Source organism: Thamnophis elegans, chromosome Z, assembly GCF_009769535.1.
Source record: "Thamnophis elegans isolate rThaEle1 chromosome Z, rThaEle1.pri, whole genome shotgun sequence".
NCBI classification, from domain to species: domain Eukaryota; kingdom Metazoa; phylum Chordata; class Lepidosauria; order Squamata; family Colubridae; genus Thamnophis; species Thamnophis elegans.
In genome coordinates this window covers 116,516,329-116,543,092 of record NC_045558.1, presented here as the reverse complement: position 1 = coordinate 116,543,092, position 26,764 = coordinate 116,516,329, and the positions used below count along the sequence as shown (strand labels likewise).

General features: G+C 40.2%; 1 protein-coding gene across 4 annotated transcripts in view; it reads right to left on the bottom strand.

Moving 5' to 3' along the window:
* Positions 1 to 9,611: 9,611 nt before the first annotated feature.
* LOC116520697 (protein kinase C and casein kinase substrate in neurons protein 2-like) overlaps positions 9,612 to 26,764 on the bottom strand; it is a 50,924-nt gene continuing 33,771 nt past the window's right edge. For all 4 annotated transcript variants that reach the window (XM_032234996.1, XM_032234999.1, XM_032234995.1 and 1 more), the window contains exons 7-10: positions 23,683 to 23,803; positions 20,881 to 20,978; positions 15,121 to 15,215; positions 9,612 to 9,757 (exon numbers count right to left, since the gene is read on the bottom strand). In XM_032234996.1, the coding sequence (XP_032090887.1) occupies positions 9,642 to 9,757; positions 15,121 to 15,215; positions 20,881 to 20,978; positions 23,683 to 23,803 (430 nt within the window). In that variant the 3' untranslated portion in view covers positions 9,612 to 9,641. The remainder of the gene's footprint in view (positions 9,758 to 15,120; positions 15,216 to 20,880; positions 20,979 to 23,682; positions 23,804 to 26,764) is intronic.

Sequence of the window (26,764 nt, the reverse complement as noted above, 5' to 3'; positions counted from 1 at the left end):
GGTGTGTGCGGGAGGGCAAAGTATGTGGGTCAGAGGGAAGCCCACTCCCTCGCCATGCAAGTAGACCTGGCTTTGCAACCAAAGCATCCTCAGCGATAGGATGGGAGACCACTAGGAGATGTCAGGAGGATGAGACAAGGGAATGGCGAAAGGGCAGCAGGCTGCTGGTGGCCAAGTGCTAAGGCAGGACTTTCCTTCCTTCCTTCCTTCCTTCCTTCCTTCCTTCCTTCCTTCCTTCCTTCCTTCCTTCCTTCCTTCCTACCTTTTCTTCTTTCTTGCTCTCTTCCTTCTCTTTTCTTCTTCCCCCTTCTTCTCTTCTTTTTCCTTCCTTGCTCTCTTCCCATCTTTCCTTTTCTTTGTCTTTCTTCTTTTTCCTTTCTCCTTTCCTGTCTCTTCTTGGATGCTCAAATACAAAAGGGAAAATATTTCTCCTTTTGTTTGCTTTTAGTTTGTTTTGCTAGCCCTCTGCCAGCGAAAATGGAGCTTGGAGGGGAGGTGGAACGCTTCATTTTCACTGGTAGAGGGCTGCAGGAGGCCATCACAGCTAAAAACGGAGCCTGGGAGGCTGTGTGTGACAGCCCCAAAAATTCCATTTTCGCTGACAGAGGCACCCACAGGCCAGTCCTTCGCTGTTTCCAGAGTGGGCCCCACAGGCCAGATCTAAGCACCCCACAGGCCAGATCTGGCCTACCGGCCTTGAGTTTGACACCCCTGCTCTAAAGGTACCTTACAGTAGCAACACAATGTAAGTTCACATTATTACATGCTATTAAAAGTTGCAACACCTCTTTTGAGACAAGATGAACTTTGTTTATTTGTAATCATGCTACTGTAGTGTTTCTCATCCTTGGCAATTTAAAACTCCCAGACCTCCAACCCTAATTCTAACCCTAACCCTATGGAATCCAAAATTTCATCTCTCTATCAAAAGTGGGAGAAATCTACATTAAACCTCTTACCTATCATCAAAAAGATGAAGCGCAAACCTGAAAGAGGACAAATGTATATTTGTATAAATTTGGACTTGCAAATTGGCCTGTACAATAATTTAAGTAAAAATAGAATTCGTCTCAGTTGAATTTTGAAGAGAATAACCATATATATCTGCTTGGCTACTCAGCTGCTTAATATGGATGGTAATTTCAAGGCCATTGTTTTATCTTGAAAGTGGACACGTGCTAGAGGGATTTTCAGTTAAGGGGGACTCTCAGTGGGATCCATTAGCATCCTAATCTGGCAATTTGTTTTCTGGCAAGCCTAAAATTCAACTTAATCCTCCCTTGTTCTTTTAAAGAACCAAAGAGTTCTGTTTCTCACAGCTTTTGTTCTTTTTACAGAACAAAAGAATTTATTTATATTTTAAACCCAATCCTATAGCTAAAATCTTTCTCTTCTAACCTGTTTAATTCAATTTCTTTTTAAGTGTTTGAGTCATCCCAGTTTTTAAAATCTTTGTTAAGGCAAGGTGTGCTTTTACTACCAACCACTGGTTATTCAGTATATACAACTTTTTAATTTTATCTTGAATCTCTACATTTTATTTCTCCTGCCTCCTTTGAGGATACTTTCCTGCGTATGATGGAAAGACCCTTTTTTTTAAATCTCACACCTGAAATTTCAAATGTGGCAGAACTTCTGCTTTTCCAGATATTGGGAGTTGGGAGTTAGAGTCCAACCAAATATGGACAGCCACAGATTCACATGTTAAGCTATCAGCACTCTTCAAGAGAGAGAAGAGTGAGCATAATATTATCCATCGATTTGACTGACAACTATTATTTTAATCTAAGTTTCTACAATCAGGTGATCCTCCAGATTTATCGAAACTACAAAATCTACAATTTCCAGGCAGGATCTCCCTTTGTAGCCCAGCACAAAGGAAAGGAAAAAGTAGATCATTACATTAACTCACAGAGACATCCTTCTAATCATTAGGCCACTTTATTTTGTTTTCAAATTACCTCTAGCTATCTTAGATCCCATATTCTGTGTTCACAGTTGGTGTCTTACACAGACCATTTCCTTGAAATGCAAGCTGTATGTCCCTACAGCCTGATTCTTTATATTCTCTGCAATCATATTCTTCTTTCTCGATCAAGGGTCCCTCAAGCCACAAGTTTCTCAATCCCCCCCCCCCCAAACCAATAACCTCCAAAGGATGAAGACTACAGTTTACAGAATTCACCGTGCTAGCCAGAAAGTTGGGAACTACTGTAACTGGTCCAGTCAGCTGTAGCTTCTGAAACTAAGAGAGGCTATCCTATCTTCTATGAGGATCTAAATTCCTAGATACTCCTCTGCAGCCCAAGTTCAATAACATCTTGCATTATCTCACCGGATTTGCCCTTCAATCCCAATTGCCAGCAGCATTATGATCCAGATTCTGCCTCCCATCTTCCGTCAGTTCAGTCCTTCAGTTCAGTTTCCAACAGGAATTCCTCCTTGTGTCCTGACTACACCTGGATTATTTTTCTTGGGGATGGAGAAGTTGTATATTTACACCGGCTGGGGAGTAGCATGATTGCCTCGCCCACGGGGCCCAGGAATGTGGGTTGTAGATCCTGACTGGTTAGGACTGCTGGGGTTACCGCCTCTATTCTATGTAATTATTGGGGTTCATGTTTCAATTGGCTAAGAGCACCTGAGGCAAAAATGCTTTGCCACTCTAATTAATGAGCAGTGAACTTTGATAGCTCTGAATCTCCTTGGTCGTCAGGGGAGCTCAGTCAGAAAGCAGATCTCTGTAATGTTTGGCTAACACTTGTGAGGTTTCATGTTTGTGATGTGCAAAAAGGGTTCTGAAACAAAATGATTTTCCTTAAAGCCCTTAAACAGTAGAGCCATCATGGGTGTGATATGTCTCTTGCCATCAAAACAGAGAGATTATTTGACAGCAGATATTATATGAATCAGTGGAGAAAAGCTAGGAAATCCCCCTGTTTTCTGTTTTTTATTTTCTTTAAAAACAAAATCAGGTAACTATGCTTATACAAATCTGGGACACAAAGATACTATACATACAAAAATTCTCTCTCCCTCACCCTCACCCTCCCTCTCATCAGACTATCTCATCTAGCCATCGAGATAAACCCAAAACCCATCCAGTTTGATAAAATATGGTTCCTAGCTCTGATGTCTCCTTAATTTAACTTTTGTAGTTTTTTTTTCTATGTAGCAATTGACGAGGCCTTATTAATCCACCCTCTCTTTTTTCCCTGTTGTCCCAGATGTTGCAAACCTTTGTTCAGGAGAGAACAAAAACTACATTACATTAAAATGAAGTTACTGCAACAATCCCCAGTGTATTTATTATTTTATCTCAATCTGACTTCCAAATATTATAGCCACTAAGGCAGGGTTGAGGAAACACTCAAGGGTTTTTGGAGACAACTAACTGTGAACTGCTTTGCCTATGAGACAGCTGCAGTTGTTGATTATGTTAGGCAGAGCGAAACAGCTAACCAAAAGGACTCAAGAATGACTCACTTTTTCATTTTGCAAATTAAAGGTCTTTCTTGAACTTAAGGCCAATATCAGCATCTGTTTGCCTAAAGTCCCATTCTCTTTTCTATAGATAGTCCTCAACTTACATCCATAATTGAGCCAGTCATAAATTGTGCTCTTTGTTAAGCTGGTCACCAAGTGACCATGTCTGATTTTATTATCTTTTTTGGGATGGTGATTAAGTGAGCCCATTTTTAAAGGGTATTTTTTACCAGAAACTGAAAATAAATGCCAGTTTCTGGCAAAAAAAATGAAAACAAAAAAGCGATCACAAAGCACAGTCATGTGATCAGGGAATGGTACAAACAGCTGTAAATGTAGGTTAGTTGCCAAGCAGTCAAAATATGATCATATGACTGTGCCCCCCCTATAGGGGGTGGTCCATCATAGAAACTTCAAATCTTGATTGTAAGTAGTTCTGGGGAGGTCAGTTGGTAATTTTAGTCACTAAGCTATCATTTGTAAGTTGAGGGCTATCTGTAATACAGTCCTTGACTTACAGCAGTTCATTTAGTGACTGTTCAAAGTTACAACACTAAAAAACTGACATGACTATTTTTCATAGTTACAACCGTTGCAACAATCCTATGGTCACCTGATCAAAATTCAGATACTTGCCAACTGACTCATCTTTATGGTGGTTGCGATGTCCTGGGGTCATGTGACCCCTTTTGTGCAAAGAAAAAAATATCTGCTGCTAACTCCACATGGCATCAGGCACCCGGTCAGTAAATGCTCACACTCCATCCAGTTGCCCCAACTCTACCTTGAATTGAGGGATGACAGTCATTAAAAAGGAGTTTTAACTGGACCCTGCCATAGTGTGGGAATAACGCTAGGAAGATGATGTTTCCTCTCTCAAGTCCCTCATAAGTTGTTTGGATTCAGTCCCTGGTGTGTTTGTTGTTGGTTATTTCAAAATATCCACATTGGTTTCCAACTAATCAGGAAGAGAATGCAAAGAACATAATAGTCAATAGTTCTTCCCTATGGCTTCTGTTATGTACATCTGTACTTGCAAAAAGGTTTCTATAAGAGGCCATCCAGGCACCATCCTTCTATTGCTCTGAAAATACCTGTGAATTAATAGTGTCCGAGTGTGATTTATAATGTCTTGGTAGGACCATGCTTGAAATATTGCATTCAGTTTTGATCACTATGATATAAAAAAGGTGTTGAGACCCTGGAAAGAGTGCATAGAGGAGCAATAATGATTATTAGGAAACTGGAGGCTAAAACATATGAAGAACGGTTGCAGGAACTGGGTATGTCTAGTTTAATAGAAAGAAGGACTAGGGGAGACATGATAGCAGTGTTCCAATATTTGAGGGGCTGCTGCAAAGAAGTGGGGAGGTCAGTCTATCTCCAAAGCATCTGAAGTGCAGAACAAGAAGCAATGGATGAAACTAATCAAGGAGAGAACCAACTTAGAAATTAGGAGAAATTTCCTTAGAGTTAGAACAATCAGTGGAACGGTTTGCCTTTCCACTGTTATGGGTGCTCCATCACTGAAGGTTGCATGACTGGAAGTTATGGGTGCTCCATCACTGGAGGTTCTTAAGTAGAGACTGGACATGTATGTCTCCTCCTTCCAACTCTGTTGCTATAACATCTGAACCTCTATGGGGAAGGAAATTCATTTGAACCCATGACCTGGGAGGTGGATTGAGCTGAGAGCGCCTGCCAGTGGACCAGTGGTTCTGCATCTGACAAGCACGCCTCCTTCAGTATCCAAGAAAGAAAAACCTCAACTCCATTTGAATAGAGATAAAGTACTTTACTAGATAAGAATTTAAAGCAGCAAAAAGGAAAGCAAGATCTGAGTCAAAAAGGGGCGAATAAGTACATATCAAATGATTACCCAGCCCCCTCCCTTCAATTACCTCAGGCCAGTGTCCAATTTGCAACTCCCTAAGATTTCATGTAGGGTGCATCTTCAAAAGGTCTCATCGGGTTGGTATGGGAGACGGTTGGCCTTGACCAAGACCAAACATCAGCCATCAGCATGCACAGAGGATGGTGGGAACAAAACTCCCTTCTAACTCCTCCAGTACCACACAATTCCCTTCCCAAATACCATGCCCCCACCCACCCCGTTTCTATGGCAGCCAATAGCAATCAAGTGAAGCAGAGGCTGACAGCATCTGTGATTTTCAAATGCATCATAGCCAGTGGTGGGATTCAAATAATTTAACAATCGAGGTTGTTCTGCCATGAATGGGGATTGACCATCTCCCAAACACACACACTCCACTGTCAAAGTGGATCCTGGGTGCTGCAATAGAGAAACAGGAAACGGAGCGGCTGACACAAGGGAAGGAGGATGCTTTCCCCCTTTTTTTCTCGATGCTCCTCGTCATCCCCTCATGTCAGCTGCTCCGTTTTCCATTTCTCCATTACAGCACAGCGCCCAGGATCCACTTTGACTCTCCTCAAAACCCTTCTTTTTTGCCTGTCCATTAAGTGGGCTTTGCCCAGCATGTATGTACAGCGCTGTGTAGTGCGCAGCTGTGCAGTCCCATTTGACAAGAACCCATTTTTGGGGTGGATCTCAGGCAACTAGAAGCAAGAACTAGAGAAAGGAGCAGCCTCTACTGTGTGAACAAAGTGGGCTAATAAAAGCATTGGAGCCGGGGCATTTCTGGGTTACAGTCCTTTTATCGAACACAGCTGCTTTAGGAATGCATATTGCCGTGGCTGCCGGCCAAATGCAAAGGATGAACTCTTGGGCAGGAGCTGAATCTCACCCCAACTAGCTCCGATAGGTCCAAAGGGGCAGCGCTGCCTATTCCAGCCATCCTTCCCATGCTGTCACCTTCATCCTTCATCTTAGGAGAAATGGGGCTTGGCAGGCTTGAGTCCTACTTTGGGCCAACCAGGAATCAGCATCGTGGGAAGGGGTGGGGACGACCAGGGCTCAAGAAGACGTGACCCAATGCCCAACTCCAACACCAAGCAAGAGGGTCCTCTGCAACATCGTGCATGATTGGGTTTCTGGCGCATGCTCAAGAGAGCATTTGCTGAATCAAGCGTTGCTTGCTAACTGGAAAACCTCGGTGGCTGCTTCTCAAATATGGAGCAAAGTGTGTATGAAGGCAGCTGGCAAAGCCCTTCCACTGACCTACCTTTTCCCTTCCCTTTCCCCTCTCTTCTTATACTTTCCTACTTAATTTAGTAACTTCTCCACCCATGATCTGATATAGCTTATTCTGCTGCTGCCACGTGAATGCATGCTAGCCTGGCCATTTAGGAATCAGTTTGCCAAACTCCCCAAAAAAATTAGCTACCAGTTCTGCCGAAGCAGTGTGAACCAGCTGAATCCCACCATAGCTGAGCTGGAACTAACTCAGCTCAGCTGCTGAACACAGAAGGCGGCATTACTCAGGCCAGGAACTGATGCTGCAGGCGAAGGGCAAGACCTTGTGTGCAAATGCTCCAGTTCATCCTAGGAAGTTATGTTAGTGCAGTTCACACAAATCATAAGGTGTGACAAACGAATAATTACAGGTAGCCCTCAAATTACAGCCATTCATTTAGCAACCATTCGAACAGCATTGAAAAATGTGATTTATGATGGGTCCTAGCCTTAAAAAGCATCACAGCATCCTCAAGGTCATGTGATCAAAATTTGGGCATTTAGCAACAGGCATGCATTTATGACAATTACAGCATCCTGGGATCACATAATTGCCAATTAGAACCTTCCCAGCTGGCTTCCAACAAGCGAAGTTAATGAGGGAATCTGAATTCACTTTATGGCCACCTGATTCACTTAGCAACTTGCAGCGATTCACTTAACAACCATGGCAAAAAAGATTGTAAAATCAGGTACAACTCACTTAACAGCTGCTTTGCACAGTGCTAGAATTTCTGTTCCCAATTGTGGTCATAAGTTGAGAACTATTTGTAGTTAGTTTTTTCCCTAACTTCAGGGAGAATGGGTATCTGGTGCCATGCCAGTCCTGTGAAACAACATTCCCTGGAGATTTGGATGGCACATCCTGTTAAATCTTTTGCAAAATATTGAAGACCTAAAGGTTTCCCTACACAAATTTGGGCTGGGAGGTATGGGTGTCCCACTGGCTGGTTGTTAAGTAATTGTTTCAGTAATTGTACTAGAAGTATTACTTTTTTTTATTTATATCTTTGCCCCAAGCATGTGCTTTGTTAGAGCTCCTATTGCTCTTGTACTTTGTTTTATTTCATATATTGTACATTGTTTCGTGTTCTTTTTTAACAGTATAATTAATAAAAGTTAATTAGCAATTTAATTAACATGATTAAATAGTTAATGGCACATTTAAATAGTTAATGTGTTTAATTCTTCCCTCCATATCATATCATTATTATTTGGCAGAATCTTGGTGAGATTTTCTATGACTGAAACCTGAGGGTGTTTCTATGACTGAAACCTGAGGGTGTTTCCCCTTGGTTTATGTTTCCCTGTTACCAATTTCTGCAGGGGAGATTCAGATGTTTCCTGAGGTGGAGAAATGCCTCTTTTAATGTTTAAAGAGAGATTTATTTAATCTGAAGTGGGAAATCAAGTGACAGTTGACTATGAGGCAAAGCTCAGCTGAGAGATGTTTTCCTTTGAGCCTAGTTCAAATCTGCTAAGTCTATCTCCATGCAGTTTTCTTATAGTACAGAAGTGCATTGTCATTATCTTCTTCATTCATGGTTTTTCAACTTTCAGTCTTGTCTATAGCCTTGGGATTTCCTGATGCTTTTTGTCCAAGTCCTAAGCAGCTTAGAACTCCACTTAGCTTTTGGAGATCAACCACCTTGGCTAGGACTGGTATGACATACATATTGTATCTTAACTCAGCTTCTGGATTATTATCAATTAAACTGGCAATAGAGACCTTGAGAAAAGAGTAAATAAAATGCTGGAACAAGTCACAAGTATACCAACTGAATTTTATCAGCCCTGGCCATGTATTTGTAAGATTAAATTTATGTCACAAGAACTAGAAGCTTGGAAACAAAAAGAAAACTAAAATTGGCCACCGTGCTTATTTATTTCTTTATTTTCCAAAATCCAAAGCTGCTAAAATATCAATTTCAAAAAACAACCCACAGATGTTCACAAATTCACCTTAGTTGTCTCAGCCTTGTTTTTGCACTTTTGATGGATGGAGTGTACTTCTATAGGTGGAGTGCAGTTGCCTCTGAATGGTTTTTCTTCCCCAAATGTCAATCATTCAGGGATATGTTGAAAGAACGGTGTGGTTGGATCCTACAAACTTCCCATACTTCACTAACTTGCCATGTGAGGGCCATTTTCAAATGTATATCCATCTCACGTGTTGCAAATCTTTGGATTAAGATATGACTAAAGAGAATTTGTGGGATTGTGAGATACCTTTCTTGTTATGCTTCTTGTGAAGTTTGACCAGCCCTTCAGGGCAGGGTGCTTTCAACCTCTGTGGCAAATAAAGGAGAGCTTTAAGGTACCTTGATTTGTTTGTGTGTCAGAGAAACAAGAAGAAGGGATGAATAATTACGTAAGCACATAAAAATCTGCAGGCATACCGAGTTATAAATTAGACCGGATGTATGTGTCCAGTAGATGTATGTGAATATGTGTTTGTATTTACTTACAAGTGCTACGTAGAGGAATTTAGTGACTACACTTTTACACAGCTTTGTTTCTGAGTCTTTATTATTTGAGTCTACTTTAACAATTTGTGCCACCCTCGAAACAACAAAAGGCTTGCTTTCTGTGAATACAATATGTAAATGGAGCTTCAGAGGGCTTGCTTTGCAATTCATTTATTCTACAACTAAAGGGAGGGACAAAAAGCTATGCTGAATGCAAAAGCCAGAATCACCCATGTGAGGTTCCATGTGGACCCACCCACCAACCCACTGCAGCTTCTGAGATTTCACTAGTATTTCCCACAGTTTTCAGGGTGAACTTCACACCTGCATAAGCTAACAACCTTCATGACTATCAAAATGCAACTGGATCTCTGAAGGAACTGAATTTTGCATCTTTCGTCTTGCAAAATGTGATCTCAGAAATGCAAATTATATATAATGTAATTTTACTGATTGGGTAAGTCCCCCCCCCCCCCCCGCATCCCATCCCATCTTCCCTTCCACACCCACTCCCCCGTTTTTGCCCATTCTATCTAACCCTGTATGGGTTCCACATAGTTGGCAGGGTAGAGGCCCACATGTCCACTGTCAGTCACTCCTTTGCACCAGCCTTGTTCATCCTCATCTTCTAATTTGGTGAGAAGCTCTCCTGAAAAGAAAAAGCAGGGGAAGATCTCATAAATTATTACAGATAATGGGAAGGGTGAAATAGTTTGAGTCAATAAACTGGTCTGACACCCAAAAAGACTTGGAGTAAAATTAAAATTGAAGACAGAAGAGAGTAAGTGGTGAATTAAGCCTGAATTAAACTTAGTATATTATATTTTTTAAAAACAAAATATCAATGGAACTTTTACAAATGCCTCTTACTTTTTAAATTGGACTGGTTTCTTTTTTCCCTCTTCTATTTTTCTTCTTTTTTCATATTAGTGGATTATGATTTTCTTTCTCTTCTTTTTACAATGCTTGGCTGGATTGTTTGCTTTTAACCACTTTTTTTTCTTAAGTTTGGAATTTAAAGAGAGGGATAAAAGCAGAGGAAAAAGAAGTAACAACACCTAGAGGCTGGAGGCTTGGAAACATCATTTTTTTCTTATTTCCTTTGAACATCTAACTCACATCTTATATTTCAAGGCTCCTGATTTTGTTTATTAAAAGGGATAGTGGGAAGAGTACAGATTGTTTATGCAGATGCTCTTCTGGAGTACTATCAATAGCTGGACTGGAGTGAAGAGAAAGCCTTGACTTGAAACATTATAGTGAACTTGTTTGAAACTTAACAAAAAAGCCTTGGATGTTTTAGTGGCAGTGTTTATAACCTGGAAGAATGGCGCAACATGAAGAAGAAAAAGAATTAATGTTGCAAATCATTATGTTAGAAATTCAAAAAGTACAAATAAGTACAGAAAACATTGAAAAGAGAATGGACAACATAGAACAAAAAACAGAAAAAATAGAGGGAAGAATTGAGAATATTTACAAAATGATGATGAAATTTGAGGATAGCGTTCATAAAATTGAAGAAAAATATGAACAAAGTGATAAGAAAATTGTTGATATTGACAGCAAATCAAGCATAGTTGGAAATGCCAGGAGTGAAATGTTGAAAGGAGAGATTAACGAACTGGAACTCTATCTCAAACTTCAAAACATGAAAGAAGAAAAGGAAAAAATCTGGCAGAAACAATGAGAGAAATTCTGGCAGAAACATCGGTGATAACTAAAGGCAAGCGGATGGAAGGAACAGATGGAAGGTTTGGAGTCTTTACAAGATATGAAATGAACAATAAAGTCCACGTGATGAAATGAAATGTTAGAATAAAAATTAAGTTAAATTTAGTTAAATTTAGAGTATTATGTATAAAATAAAGTAATAATAGTTATAGCTAAACAAATGATTAAAAATGGTAAATAATGCATATATATACAATAGATGGATAATATGAAATTTTATACAAATTGTAAGTGAGGGCCGTGGAGAGGATGTTTAAAAGCTTTGTTATAAAGGCTAAGCAATTCTATATAGAATGGAATATAAAGATGTAATATTATTGGATGATTTCAGGATGATGTAATGAAATGCCATAATATAAATTTATTTTAAATTTAGAATATTTTACATAAAAAGGATGTAATAATAGCTATAGTAAAATGAATGTTTAATAACCCTAACAATTGCATACATATATATTAGATTGATGGTATGAGTATGTAAACTGCAATTGAAGACTATTGTGAGAATGCACAAAAGTTTGTAACCAATCCACACACTGTAAGTTATTGGAGAAGGGTTTTTATTTTGTGCGTGTTTATGTTTGTTTGTTTTATGTTTTTCTAAAAATAAAAAAAAATACAGTGAAAACCTTTTAAATATTTATTAATGATATTGTAAGGAACTAGTTAGTTAATTGAAGATATGTATAAAATAGATACATAAAACAGTATTGCTATTAATACTAGCCTTGTTCTGGTATTGTCACATTTAGAATAGTAGGACTGTTAATATGATTCTGGGTTGATGACTACGTGTTGGGAATGCATTTGTTTTTTCTTGGCTATATTCCCAGGGATTAATTTAGAATCTATTAAAGCAAGCATGGAGACTTACCAAAAGAATTAACATAGAGTGCTGGAAGAAAAACTGTACATCTGATTTAAAGCAATGAATTTTTGTTTTGTTTTTTAACAGAAGATCAAGATGGTAATATTTTTTTAGTCATTTTATTTATTGCATCCTTTTCCAGGCCCATATACCTCTTTGCATTTTATTAACATGAATTTTAAGTAAAAGAATACACATACACACATACACACACTCATATGTAATTTCAAAGCCAGCCATCTCGTCTCAAGTTCTAACATGTCAAAAACCAGCAGTTCTAATATACCACCAATGTTTTGCTAACTAAAAAAAGACTAAAATCAATCAGATTTAAGAATTGTCTTTCCCATCCTGGAACTCTTCAGATCTAGTGGATCGCCACTTCCTTACTTCCCAATTCAGGTTAGATATTGCTCAAGGGAGCCAGCATGCCCACCAATTTCAATTATGCCTAGGAGTAGGCAACTGTAGCTAAACTCGTTGTTCTTGTGGTGTTACAATACTTTCACAATAGCATTGTGGTTGCTGGCTAGCCATGCCTTTGTTCAGAAGATTGCTTGTTAATGGCCCAGAGTCTTGATGTTTCCTTAAGGAAAAATAATGTTTGGGAAAGATCTCTTGAGAATCAGCCCCCACAGCTTTGAGAAAATGAGCCACATGTGCCTTGCTGAGCCTTAATGAGTAAGAGGTGTGTATGCATGAGTCTATGTTCTGGAACAAGGGACGGAGATGCCGATTAGTTGAGGCTTGAAATACCTTGGAGATCAGGGTAACAACTCTGACGCTGGAAGTAGTAGGCATGATGTTTGCCTTCTATGTTTGGTTTGTAAGGCATCCATCTTGTTCATAAATATTACTGGTAGTCCTCGACTTATGGCCACAATTGAATCCAAAATTTCTGTTGCTAAGCAAGACATGTGAGTTTTGCCCCATTTTATGACCTTTCTTGCCACCTTTATTAAATGGATCACTGCAGTTGTTAAGTAAGTAACACAGTAGTTTAAGTGAATCTGGCTTCCCCATTAACCTGGCTTGCCAGAAGCTGCAAAAGGTGATCACAAGACTCAGGGACACTGTAACCATTGTAATATATGAGTCAGTTGCCCAAGTCTGAATTTTGACCACATTACCATGGGGATGCTGCAACAGTGTGAAAAACAGTCACAAGTCACTTTTTTCAGTGTCGTTGTGACTTCGAACATCACTAAATGAAACCCACAAAAAGAAGGAGAAGATCCTTGGTCATGGTCCTCCTGATTGAAGGAACTCAAGTTACTCTGCTGATCAGCCGCAGTTGGACAAAGGGGAACAGGTTTCCCATTAGAATCAGCATAAATAAATATTCAACAGGGCTGTGAGGCAAGAAGGAGGAATACTTTAATCTTACCTGCCTTATGCAAATCCAAATTAAAATTCCTGCTGCCAACTGTAGTGAAGATACAGCACTTTTCAGTATTGCAAAGGTGAGGATGGATAAAGTTTAAGTCTAGCCTGCCTCCCAAGAATCCTAATAATGAATTGGCTGCCCTCTTCTCCTGCCGCCCTTCCCAGTATTAGCAGTAGCTCCCCGGGCTGAAGAGAAGGAGGGGGTCAAGTCGTTACCCACCCAGTGGACAGTTAATGAGTGCCATAGGTTGAGGCTAGTGAAAAATTGATAACTCCTCCTTTCTCCTGCCACCTGTATTTATTTATTTATTTGCTTGTTTGTTTATTTATGATTTGATATGTAAGCTGCCCATCTTGTCTAGGTGGTATGGAGGGATGACCTTAGAAGGGAGAATCTCACATGGGGCAATTGCCATGTAAAAGATACCTCAGCCACAGAAGAGGAAATGGTGTGGGAGATGTTTCAAAAGGGACTCTCCTTAGCTTTCCGGAAATTAAAGAAGGGGAGAATACTTTCGTCTGCAAGATTCTTTTAATGAAACATTGCAACAGAGAGCCAGTTTAGTGTAGTGACTAAGGCACAGGGCCAGCTGGATGACCTTGGGCCAATCGTACCTTTTCAGCCCTAGGAAACACGTAATGACATACCACTTCCAAAATCTTGCCAAGAAAATTGCAGGGACTAATCCAGGCAGTTGGTTAACATCAACAGTGACTCAAAGGGCACAAAAAACAAATTGAAATCCAAACCCAAACACCTTACAATAAAGCTACAGTAGAACTAGCACTCCTGGCTGTGTGTCTTGTCTGGATAAAATTGCAGGCTTAATACCACTCTTTTCAGCCTTGGCTAGAATAACTTCTGACAGACAGAACCCCATCTTTGATCTTCCGTCAGAACTCAGTGGTTACCCAGCCTCAACCCATTCAAATACATTGGCTGATATGTTTAGTGGGACAGAAGGAAACCAAAGTCAGTACAACCCTCATGTCCTTTCCTTAGTTCACTGTAAACAAGGATGCCCTTTAATGGTATTCTTCTATGGCAGAATAAAATCCAACAGTGGGACAACAACTGTTATGCTAGTATTGTTTTCTGTCATCTGAAGAATTGGTAGATAGCACTGTATCTAAGTTGTATGGAGCAACCTTGGGAAGAGGCAGGACAATTGTCCGTTTATCCTGATCACTTTGGTATAGGAGAAAATAATATTAGATGAGCAAGGTTGTACCAATCACCTTTGTAACTGGAAACACCACTATCTCCTAATCCTTGTCAAGTGCAAACAACCACAGCCCATTCATGAATAACAATAGTTAGTAACTTTATTATCTACCACTATGTTGCAAAAATCTCATCAGAATGCTTGCCTTCCCCTGGGAATAATTAAAGAAGGCTTCATGGATCTTGGTTGCTTGCAGCAACACAAGGACTCCAAGTTAGGTCCTTGTTTGACTCCTTCCAGCCTGGCTGGTAGATTTTCAAGTCCTTAAGCAATGGATTTCTTATCTCCATCCTTAGAATTTCATATGCTCTGTTTCCCAGAAAATAAAACCTGCCTTTCTTTTGGGCCCCAATATAAGCACTAGAGCTTATTTTCGGGAAAACACAATTTCGGGGTGGTCAGCCCAGCTGTGCACCCCACTCCCCGGCACACACACAAAAATTGGCAAGCGCATGGGGATAGGCAGCAGCTGTAGCCCACCAGTCCTTTAGTCAACACACACTTGAGCTGTGCAAAGAAGAAAGCAGGCAATCCTGATGCATGGAATAGAAGGCAGATGATCCCTATACGACACTTATATTAGGCACATACATAAAAATAGGGTGGGGCTTATTTTGGGGGGAGGTCGCATTTTTGAGGAAATGAAGAGAATGCAATAATACAAATGACAAGAGAAGGGAAATCAGAGTCCATTTTAGGAGGTTGGAATACATTCATATCCATTTTAATATTTCTATGGAAATGAGACTTCCTTTGAAGAATGACGTTGGGTGGAAGGATTATGAAGATAACACTCACCTGCCTTGAAACTTAGCTCATCTGCTTCCTGGCCAATATAATCGTACACGGCACGAACCCGCTGGCCTGCTATTGGTGCAGGTGCTGGCTTGGGACTGTAGAAAGGAGGGAGAATGTGACTATAAGTGACCTTGTTTAACCTTTGCTTATTATACTTACCCGGCTCTTTCTGCATATCCTACAAGAGGCTAAAGTAAGGTACATGGTAAGCCACAAATAAACACATTATATGTTATTATATTATAGGTTAATGTGAAGTATGAAGAACATCTGACACTGACTTATTGAAGATTACCAAGTGAAATTCATGGCGAAAAGGATATTTACATCTGGATTTCTGTGGATCATCAATGTTGACACCTGGTCATTTCTTTGCCTTATCATGTGAGTGACAATCATAAATTTAGGAACTAACAAAGGACTGAAAATCTATAAATACCGGTAGTTAAAGGGACTCTGAAACTTGGATGGCCTGCTAGCCAGCTGAACTTTCTTAAGGACACCATAAACGCAGGAACTGTCCTTCCAAGATGAGATCCCAGGAAGTGGACGTTAGAGATTCTAGATAGTCCTTGACTTATGGACCACAATTGGGATCAGAATTTCCACTGCAAAGCAAGGTGGTTATTAAGTGAATCATGCCCAGTTTTATAATCTTTGTTGCAATCTTTATGTTATTAAGTGAGCATTGCAATTGGTAAGCAAATCATTGATCCTTAAGCGAATTTGACTTCCTCCACTGACTTTGCTTGTCAAAAGTTGGCTAAGGAAGTTGCATGGTGTTCATATGACCTTGAGATGCTGCAAACATCATAAATACATGCCAGTTGCCATACACCCGAATTTCGATTGCCTGACCACAAAGATTCTGTAATGATTGTCTCTGTGAGAACTTGTTGTAAGTCACTTTTTAAAAATTCCATTGTAACTTTGAACAGGCACTAAACAAAGATTGTAAGTTGAGAATTACTTATAATTTATTTCTTTCAATAAGCCTTGGCTTGTTGGTCTGCACGAGACATGGGTTACCAGGTCCCTGAGAACAGATTTAATGTCACTGGGCCTAGAAAAACCAGGAAGTGGGTAAAATTGTGACCGACTGCTTAGTTAGTCTTCTGAGGGATATTTCATTTTTTTACAAGGGTAATTTTATCTGCATTCTAATTCTGTATCTCTGTCTCTTTGTTTGCTTGGGTTACTTACGAATTACAAGCAGATCATAGCTTCATAGAACTGCTTGTAGTTTCATAAAAGATTAAATCATAGCAATTGGACCAACGTTTATTAAAACTGAGACTTTTGGCCTGGGTGATTAAATCTTCATTTACAAACTGCTTGTAGTGAAACTATCCTTGCAAATCTTCCCTTTGTTGTCTTCATTAATTATTTTTTTAAAAATTCCTTTCGTGTTTATTACACTATTGGGTTTGTAATCTCTCATTTTAGGTTCCAAAACTGAGGGGAAGAGGGGAAGAGGGGAAGTGCTTATTTCCGGGGAAAAATGGTTCTTGTGTTAGTATAAATTGAGAACAAGTTTAATTTTGAAGTTAGCATTTTATTCAGCTTCCTGCTCCTGTACTGGTAGTCCTTAATTTACGACTGTTTGCTTAGCGACTGATCAAAGTTACAGTGGCCTCTGCCAAAACTTGACCCGGTTCCAAAGTTCCGATGTTCGTTTCCCCTGCCCCCCCATAGTCACATGGCTGCATTTTGACTGTTTGGCAAATCAGTTGGAAGTGCCCTGTGGTCACCCAACCATGATTTACAATCATTTTGCTGGGAACCAGAGTTTACTTTTTATTTCTGGCAAAAACTGCCCCATAGCGAACAAGGGGTTCACTTAATGACCTCAACATTCGCTTAATGACCACCATAAAAATGTTGCAAAATCAAGTTTTGTCACGACTCCCTTTCCGATTGTCACAATTTATCACTGTAATTGCAGGGCTCCATTATGATTGTGACTCAAGGACTACTTTGCAAGTCCTGTTGACATGATTAAGCAGAAAGAATATATTCCAGCTCTATAATTGCAGGGCTGCCTTACAAAGTATACATTGCTCTCTTAAGTAAAGGAGCAACATTAGTCTTCAAATATTCCTGAAAGCAAACTTAAAGCCACAATTCTTTGGAAAATGAGGTTTTTAGTAAATCATAAACATTCAAAATAACTTACTGCACAAAAATAATCAGCACAAATTTCTAAACTGGCCACAGAGCATTTGGTTGTATTATAAAATAGTTAAGTTCAGCCTAGATGATTTTCAAATTAAAGTTTTATTTAAAAAAACGCCACAACCTGAAAGATGCCTTTCAAATAAAACTAAATCCTGACCAGAAGGTTTTATTGTCTTCTTGTCATCACTCATGTTATAATAACAACACAGCAACTGAGAGGTAAATCTCTTTAATTATTACATCCATATCCTATCACATATTATAAAATTTGCTGAATACTTGAAAGGGCATTAGGAAGCTTTCTTTGGATCAAACCACAGATGATTCAAGTCTTGATACTAATGTTTAATCCCACCCACCCCACACACACTTGAAAAGCATTTTCAGAGGTTCAAAATCTGATTGGAGAAAGATGAGCTGCACAGGAATAAACCCATGTCCCAACTAAGGAAGTGCTGTTGGCACAGAGAGTATGTTCTTTCTAGTGGGCCCAATACACATTTTGGAGGAGTATTGTACTATGATAAAAGCACAACAAGAAACATGCATGTGACCTTATAGTAGAGATGTAGCATGTACATTGTAATAACTATTTTTAAATAATGGTTTATGAAATACAGTTGGCTACATCCACATAGGTAGCTAAGCCCTAAACATGGCTACCAACCCAGGCAGTTGACATCACGTTTCATGTCACAACCTAGTTTTTAAAATGAATAAACCATACTTGAGTGGGTGCCACACAGGGGTGGGTTCCGGCTTCTGTTACTGCCGATGTGCTCAGGGATGCCCTTCGGGTGCGTGTGTGTTTGATGTGTACTACGTGCGCATGCGCAGAAGCAAAAAACAAGATGGCGGTGCCTACAGCGCCACTGATATGACCGATTTGGGGGCGTGGCCGGCCAAGTTACTACCTACTCAGCCAAACCAGTCTGAACCAGTAGGAACCCATCTCTGGTGTCACAGTACACAAAACCAGCTAACCACATTTAAGTTTAATAAATTGCATAGCTGTGAAATGTTCCCTCTATTATCAAGCCCAGATTCTGAGAAATGTTTTATAGCAACTCAAAAATCTCAAAAAAGAGACCAGAACATGCATCTCCTCTGCCATTCCCATGCCCATTTCAGTCCTCTTGTGTTAAACCAGAACAAACTTTATATGCGGGGATGTGGAGCTATTTTTGAAGTGCATGTTTTTTGAGTGGCCTCGCTCTGATGATCTCCTTTCATGACTGAAATTTTATGCATTCAGAAATAAATAAAAATGCTCCATGTAGGAACAAGTAGAATTGTCTCAAAGACCTGAGCATCCAAGCCGATTGAAGGGCAAGGCAAGCCCTGCAGCCAATCAGGGATGGCCTTCAGAAAGAGAAGGGACTTCATTAGATCCAAAACTTTCAATGTCAGATTGTAGGATGGAATATCTGTGGCGATGACAAGGAAGGCATCCTTTGACTTTGCTCACAAGTGAGAAGGTGCCTTCTCATTTCCTCTGGTACCTGTTAATGATAAATTAATAGGTACGAGTGGAAGAGAATATGAGAGAATATGATGCAACAGACTGACGGGAAATTCTGGGAGTCCTCAAAATCATTGGAGTAGACTTATCAATCATGGAGGACTCAATTTTTGGGAGTCTATGTGTGTGTAAAACTGTTGAAATTCAACAGTTTTACAACTACCTAGTCCAAACCACGCACACATACTGGGTGAATCCAACCATCCTGTTTTGTATACTTTGTGCTTTATGGTTAGAGTTTGAACCCAGCCAAATGTGGCTTATTTCATAATGATTAAGCAAATCATGGGTTGGTATGGTGCCTTAATCAGATAAATAAGTGGCTGTAGGCAAATCACCCTTTCTTAATTACAGGCTTCCTGCTGTTGTCATGTATTATTCACTTACTTTACGAGGTTGCAAGTATTCCAGTAGAAGAGTGTCTTGATCACTAAGAACATAAGATTACCCTCTTGTATCACACCCCAACTTTCCAGTGGTCAGCCAGATGTCTCTGAAGTCTTTGTTCCTCCCTCTCCCTATTGTTTCTCTGATGCCCCCCCCCCCTCTCCCGGCAAGATAAGGCAGTTGAGAGAGCCTGCTAGAGGCCCAAAGACTTTTAAAACCATCCAAATCTGTGCTTGTCACTGCATCTGAGTGATAGCCATATATTTTAATTATATGATCTATAAAGAAACTCTTGCTTTTTTTCTGTAGCCAAATCTCCTCAATTTCACTACATGACCCCTGACCCTAATGTTTAGGAATTAGGGGTTTCCTATGCCATATGTGAATCAGGCCCCTTCCTCCTCTTTTCAAGTTCAAATATTCCAGTTTTTTCTTGCAGGAAGAATGTTTCATCTCCCAGATCATTTGGGAGTTCACTTTTGCACTTTTTAAAAAGCTTACCATATCCTTTTTAAACCTGGCAGATGGGACTATAAACTGTAGACATAACATAGATTTGTGCTATTGCTTTACAATGTTCAGAGTTTTCAATCCATTTTCTTGTAATCCTTAACATGGAATTTGATATATTGCATTATCATGTTGGCAAATTGTCAGTCTTTTCCTTGCCAATGAGTTCTCTATTTGAGGCCAATATCCTTTTTCGGTTAGTCACAAGCAACTCTGGGTTTATGCAAACTTAGGGTTTTCTGCCCCACTGGGGCATCGCATCACACTTACTTAAACTGGACTATAGTTGCTATTTGATTATTCAATCTCTTCATAATTATTTCTAGTTTTCACCATCTTGCTTGTAATCATATCTGCAAACTTTGGCGGCTTGTAGCTCTCTCAAAATCATTCCAGCTCCTGTTCCCCCCTTTCCCCCCCCAAAAAAAATCGGAAAAAGTGCCCATCCATTTCTATTCTGTGCTTTCTTATTATGAACCAATTAACAATCCATGAAAGGAGAAGTCCTCTTATCCTGGGAAGATTACCATATTTTTCGGATTATAAGATGCACCCGAGTATAAGACGCACCATGATTTTGAAGAGGTAATTTTTTAAAAAAAGTTTTTGCACTCTGCAGGTGTCCCAAACCCCCAGAATGCCTCATTTTTTGCAACAAAAAAAAGGGGGGGGGGAATGCAGAGCTTTGGGAGGCTTGTAGAGTACTCCTGGGGGCGGGGGGGGAATGAACAAAAAATGGCCTGTTTTTTGCAAAAATGGGCCACTATTTTTTTTAAGGGTGTGCAGAGGCTTTGGGAGGCTTAAAGAGTGCTCCTAGGGGCTGGGGGAGGCAAAACAGCCCTTTGTTTGCTCTTTTTTGCCCTCTCCAGCAACCAGGAGCACTCTGGAAGCCTCCTAAAGGCTATGCACAGCCATTTTGGTGAAGGGGGCAGGGTTTCGGTAGGCCAAAAATGCTGTATTCAGTGTATAAGATACACCCAGATTTTTACCCTCTTTTTTGAGGGAAAAAAGGTGCGTCTTATACTCCGAAAAATATGGTAGGTTTATTGAGTTTGGAAGATGGACACTACAAGTTACACATTATCCAACATTATTTTATCATTCTAGCTCTTTCACTGATTTTGGAAGGTGAGAAGGAAGAGGAAGGTGGAGATACAACTCACCAGCTCTGGGAGGGGGAGATGCTACAAGGTGTCACTTTCTCTGGTTCCTTGGGTTTCTTGATCTTCACTTGTAGCCTGTCAAGATTAGGGCTCCAATCCTGGGTAGCAGGAGAGGAGAGGAGAGGAGAGGAAGAAAATGTGAAATCTGAATTTGGGATGCATCCCATTCAGAATTAAAAAAAAAAAAGAAGAAAAGTTGAAAGTGGTTAGGAATCAAAAGGGCACCCTTGCAATAGGCAGAGCTTGGTTGATGCGGATACCTTTTTGGGTAGTTGGACCTGTCAGTCACCCGCAGGAAGTCTCTAATCACCACAGGATGAAAAGCATTATAACATTTTGGAGATAGGTGAAGTGGGTTTTCCACCATACATTATCTCAAGAGATGGACAGTAGCTAGTCCAAAGAAGAAAAATAAAATCTGCCCTTCTAAAAAAAAGTATTGAAAAATGTATGGGAACTTTAATAAAGTAATACATTTACCCTGATAAAATTTTTCATCAAAACGTGCTAGCAATTTGTTTAGTGGGGTTTTTTTTAATGCCCCCAACAATTTTTAGTATTATTTTGCAATTTCCCTCTTGACTTGTATATATGGAAATATAAAGAGACCTCAACTTACCACCACTTGCTTAGTGTTCAGTTAAAAAGGTGCTGGGAAGAGTGATTTACAACTCCACCTTGCACTTATGACTGTCACAGTGTTCCCATGGCGACACGATCAAAATTTGGGCACTTGGCAACTGTCCTATATTTACGACAGCTGCAGAGTCCCAGGGCCATGTGATTGCCATTTGCAGCTTCCCCAGGCAGCTTCCGACAAACAAATTCAATGGTGGAAGCTGGATTCACTTAACAATTATGTGATTCACTTAATGACCCTGCAAACAAAGGTCATAAAATTGGGCACAACTCATTTAACGACTGCCTCACTTAGCAACAGAAGTTCTGCTCTCAATTATGGTTGTAAGTTGAGAACTACCTGTAGTCGCTATTTCTTAAAAGCCATTAATAATTCTCAAAATCAATTAATTAGTGGAATGGCTTGCCTCTGGAAGTTGTGGGTGCTCTATGATTGGAGATTTTAAGTAGAAATTGGACAGCCATTTGTCCAGCATGTTATAAAGGCTCCTGATCGAGTAGGGTGTTGGACTAGAAGACCTCCAAGATCCCTTCCAAATGTTATTCTGTATTCCATATAAATAGATTCCTAAAGCCTTCCTTCAACCAGGCCCCATTTACAAGACTATACAAAACCCTAGAGAAGAGCGTAGGTGTTGGAACTTAGGTGTCTTTTATATTTCATTTGGTGCCAAGATTTTTTTTTACAGTAAAATCCTATAATTTACCTTGAAAGAAATACAAAGGTAAATAGCATAATTAATTAAATCAGATTGTCAGCCTGAAGAGTCTGAAGATTCCTAAACCAAGCTGTGGGGTCTAGCTCTAATTTTTAACATAATCTAATTTTTATTAAACCATAATTGTTAGGAGGTGTAAATGAGATGTTAAATGAAAGCAAAAATCTTTACTTCTTTCATGTTATTTCTGGCAACTTGTCAGAAAAGGGAGAAAGGAGATTACTGTTGTTATCAAACAATCTGAAATATTTCCCTAGCTATCAGCTGAATTGTTTTGTCACAGAGGATGTTATAAACAACAGTTGACTGTCAGCCTGAAGGCTCTGAAGAGAAGGAATTCTTTGTCTCTGAGGGAAAAAACCACGGAGAAGTGAGAATATCTGGATTTAGAATCAACTGAACAGTGGATTTATTTTTTTCTTACTGGAAACTACAGGTAGAACTTGATTTATGAACATAATTGAGCCCCAAATATCTGTTGCTAAGTGAGACATTTGTTCTATTTATTTATTTTGTCAAGCATATTTATAAGATAACAGATAAAAGTATAAACATGATTTTGAATACATGAAAAGGATAGGAATAAAAAGGGACATTAAGACAGGGACAGTAGGGATGTTGGTGTGCTTATGCACGCCCCTTGCAGACCTCTTAGGAATGGGGTGAGGTCAACAGTAGCCAGTTGAAGGTTAAAGTTTTGGAGGTTAGGGAAAGAAACCACTGAGTCAGGTAGTACATTCCAGGCATTCACTACTCTATTGCTGAAGTCATATTTTCTGCAATCAACTTTGGAGTGGTTTACCTTAAGTTTGCATCTGTTGTTTGCTTGTGTACTGTTGTGGTTGAAGCTGAAGTAGTCATTGACAGGTAGGACATTGTAGCAGATGATTTCATGTACTATGCTTAGGTCAGACTGAAGGCGACATAGTTCTAAGTTGTCTAAGCCCAAAATTTCAACTCTGGTAACACAAGGTATTTTACTGCGGTAGATGAATGGAGGACTCTCTCGTGAAATATCTTTGGGTTCTCTCAATTTTGCCCCATTTTATGACCTGTCTTGCCACAGTTGTTAAGTGAATCCCTGCAATTGTTAAGTTAGTAACATGGATGTTAAGCGAATCTGATTTTGCTTGTTAAAAGATCGCAAAACAGTGATCATATGACTCCAAGACACTGCAGGTGTCATAAATCTGAGTCAGTTGTCAAGTGTTTGAATTTTGATCCCATGACCATGGGGATGCTGCAGCGGTTATAAGTGAGTAAAATGATCACTCTTTTCAGTGTCGTCGTAACTTTGAATGATGACTAAACTGTTGTAAGTCAAGGACTACCTGTATTACTATGCTGGGACATTTTTCTATATGTGCATAAAATGGAAACCGGAAGGATTCTGAGAACATGCAGCATGCTGTTCTCCTACCATTGAAGAAGAAATGCTTCCCACCTCAAATTTTGGCCAGTTCATGGGCATTCCTGGGCCATTTCGGTTACGCCACAATTTAAGATCCTCTTGGTCATTTATCTCCTCAATGGCCTGATGCAAATCACCATAAACGGCTTGGATACTGGAGAAAATGAGAGATAAAGATGAGAAAATCATCACACATACAAGCACGCAGGGTGCACAAAACATTCCCACTTAGGAGCAATGTGTACAAAACAAGTCTAACCGAGGATGCTGCCTTCAAGGCGTTTACAAAGTTGTGAAACTGACTTGCAGGTTTCTACAGGATGTACTGAGTTGCAACATTTGCCAGGTGGAATTCTACTGTGCTTTCCAACCATTACAAAATATGTATCCAAGAGAGAAAGATTGAACATGTTCTGATTGACAGCGCAACCTGGTGCTTTTCAGGAAAATTGGCTACAAGGCAAGGCAGGTTGCAGTTTTAGCAGCTAGATTGTAGGACAGGGATAACTAACCTTTATTTTTATTTTTAAAGGAGTACCAAAATTGTGATTCCCCCCCCCCCCACACCTGGCCCTACCCATCTGTGCATGCACGCACGACCCACACAGCAAATTCGTGTACGACTTCCTGCATGGGGAGGGAGGAGTTTTTACCCTCCCCAGACTCTGGAGGCTTTTCTGAAATCTGAGGAGGGCAAAAATGGTTTCCCCTGGCCCCCCGGAGACCCTCCGGAAGGCAGAAACAGATCGTTTCTGAACGTCCAGTTGGCCCTTTGGGCCCCTTTTTTTGCCCTCCCCAGTCTTCAGGAAAGCCTCCGGAGCCTGGGGAGGGTGAAAAACAGGCCCCATGGGCAAACTGGAAGTTCATTCCCAAACATCTGGTTGACCCGTTGAGCCTGTTTTTCACCCTCCCCAGGCTCCGGAGGCTTTCCTGAAGACTGGGGAGGGAGAAAACAGCCTCCCTCGACTCTCCAGAAGGCCGAAAAAGCTGGCCGGCGCGCATATGTGTGCTGGAGCTGCCATTCCAGCAAGTATGGTTCCCTGTGCAATCTGTGGCACATGTGCCATAAGTTCGCCATCACAGTTGTAGGATGTAGGAAAAAAGATCAGGTGGGGGAAAGGTTAATGGAGGTATATATTTGGGGAAGAGATAAGATTTACCTGGGAGGGATGCTAAGGTATAGTTTAACTAGCTCCTGTTTTAAAGGTCAGGCCATGAGATGGGGGAATAGTGTAGAATGGAGACTTTTTTAGTAGAAATCGTGGAGGCAAGAACAGGTTAGGCATTGATTGTCATGAAGAGAACCTCTCTGTGGTCACTAAGCAGAATGGGACAACTTGCCATGGCCAACTCGTCCCAGCTGACTCGCCCTGGCCGTCTTCCTGCAACCGACTCACCATGGCCAACTTCCTGTTCCCAACTTGTCATAGGAGTAGGACAATTCAACATGGGATAACTCAGCAGAGGAACAAAAGAGGAACAAGTGACTCAAGCTCTGGTTCACTCTAGCCTCAAGGACGTCTAAGGTTCAAACCTAAAGTTATCCTAAGCTCATCATTAAGAGTTGGGCTTGATGATGCATTTTCACATAATCAATTAGCAGTGAGGTTTCATCTATAAGAAGGTTTATCTATGAGAAGCTGAGAAGTTGGGAGAAGTAGCTCAAATATAAGAAGTTTGGATGAGAGGAAAAGGAAAAGGGGAAATGGCAGACTTACCTAAGCCTTAAAACCAAGGAATTTAGGACAATTTGACGCAGTCGGCTCACTGTGGCTGATTTGCCCCAACTGTGTCACCCTGGCTGACTCATTCCAGACAACTCGCTTCAGCCAGTTCACCATAGGACAGCTCACTGTGGGACAATTCAATTGGGGATAACTCAAGAGAGGGACAAGAGAATTGCAGGGGGCCTTGTCTTGTTTTTGGTTTCAATCTTCTCAAGTTAGAAGTCCTCCAGGCTGGGGTGAGCCAAAACATGGCATCACCTGTATCCCTTGTCCCTCTCTTGAATTATCCTGCATTGAATTGTCCCATAGTGAGTTGGCTGAAAAAAGCTGTCCCTCAGAGTCGACCATGGTCAGCCACGGCAAGAGGGCCAGGGCGAGTTAGCCAGGGTAAGTTGTCCCATTTCAACACCAAGTGTCCAGCTGCAGGAAACATGGGCAGAGACAATTACGGTAGAGTGAGCTGATTTCAGAAGGGTGGGGAAGGAGAGCTGTTTAGTTCTGGGCAGGTCATTCAATAATTCAGTATAACATTCATGTACTTATAAATTGTTGCATAATAATAATAATAATAATAATAATAATAATAATAATAATAATAATATAAAATAATAAAAGCCTGGGTGGGGCCCAACTAGTAACCAATGCCAAATCCGGCGAAACAACTGGCCGCTGTGATACAATTGTATAATAATAATAATAATTGTTGCCTAATAATTAGTAAAAGCTGCCTGTAGAACATGACAATTGTGATTTTTTTTTTTTTTTTGCTGCAGGAAAAAAGAAAGTAATCCCAATGAATTTCTCTATTAGTGGAAAGTTCAGGGCAGCTGTGATCAGAATATATTCTATAAGGTAGGCAATGGGGAAGGAGTTGTTGAACCCAGGACAGGTGCCAATATTGTAGCTAGGATTATAATAGCATTATAGTATACATCTGGAAGCATCCTCTGACTATCTAATTGTGAATCAATTACAAGTTCTTTTGTGGAATGTGGCATTCTGGTAAAAAGGGCAGAGGACATCTATGGTGTAGCTGCCTGTGGAGAGATAGGTTCAAGGGAATAAAGGAAGCACCAGGTCATCTGGTGATCAAAGAAGTCAAGATGATGATTTGACTGTATAGTTAAAGTCAGCATCTTGCCTTTTTTGATCCCTCCTCAATGGTCACCCTTAGCTTTATTCCTCCATCTAATGGCAAATGGTGATACTGCACATCTGGAGCAGTGGCCTTTCATCCCTTTTTAGCCAGTACCACAATCCATATCTGGCATTCATGAGGATAGAGTAAATCACTGTTTCTCAACCTTAGAAACTTTAAGATATGAGGATTTCAACTCTCAGAATTCCTCAGTCATGCATGAAGTAGATAAATTGCATTTTTAACTTAA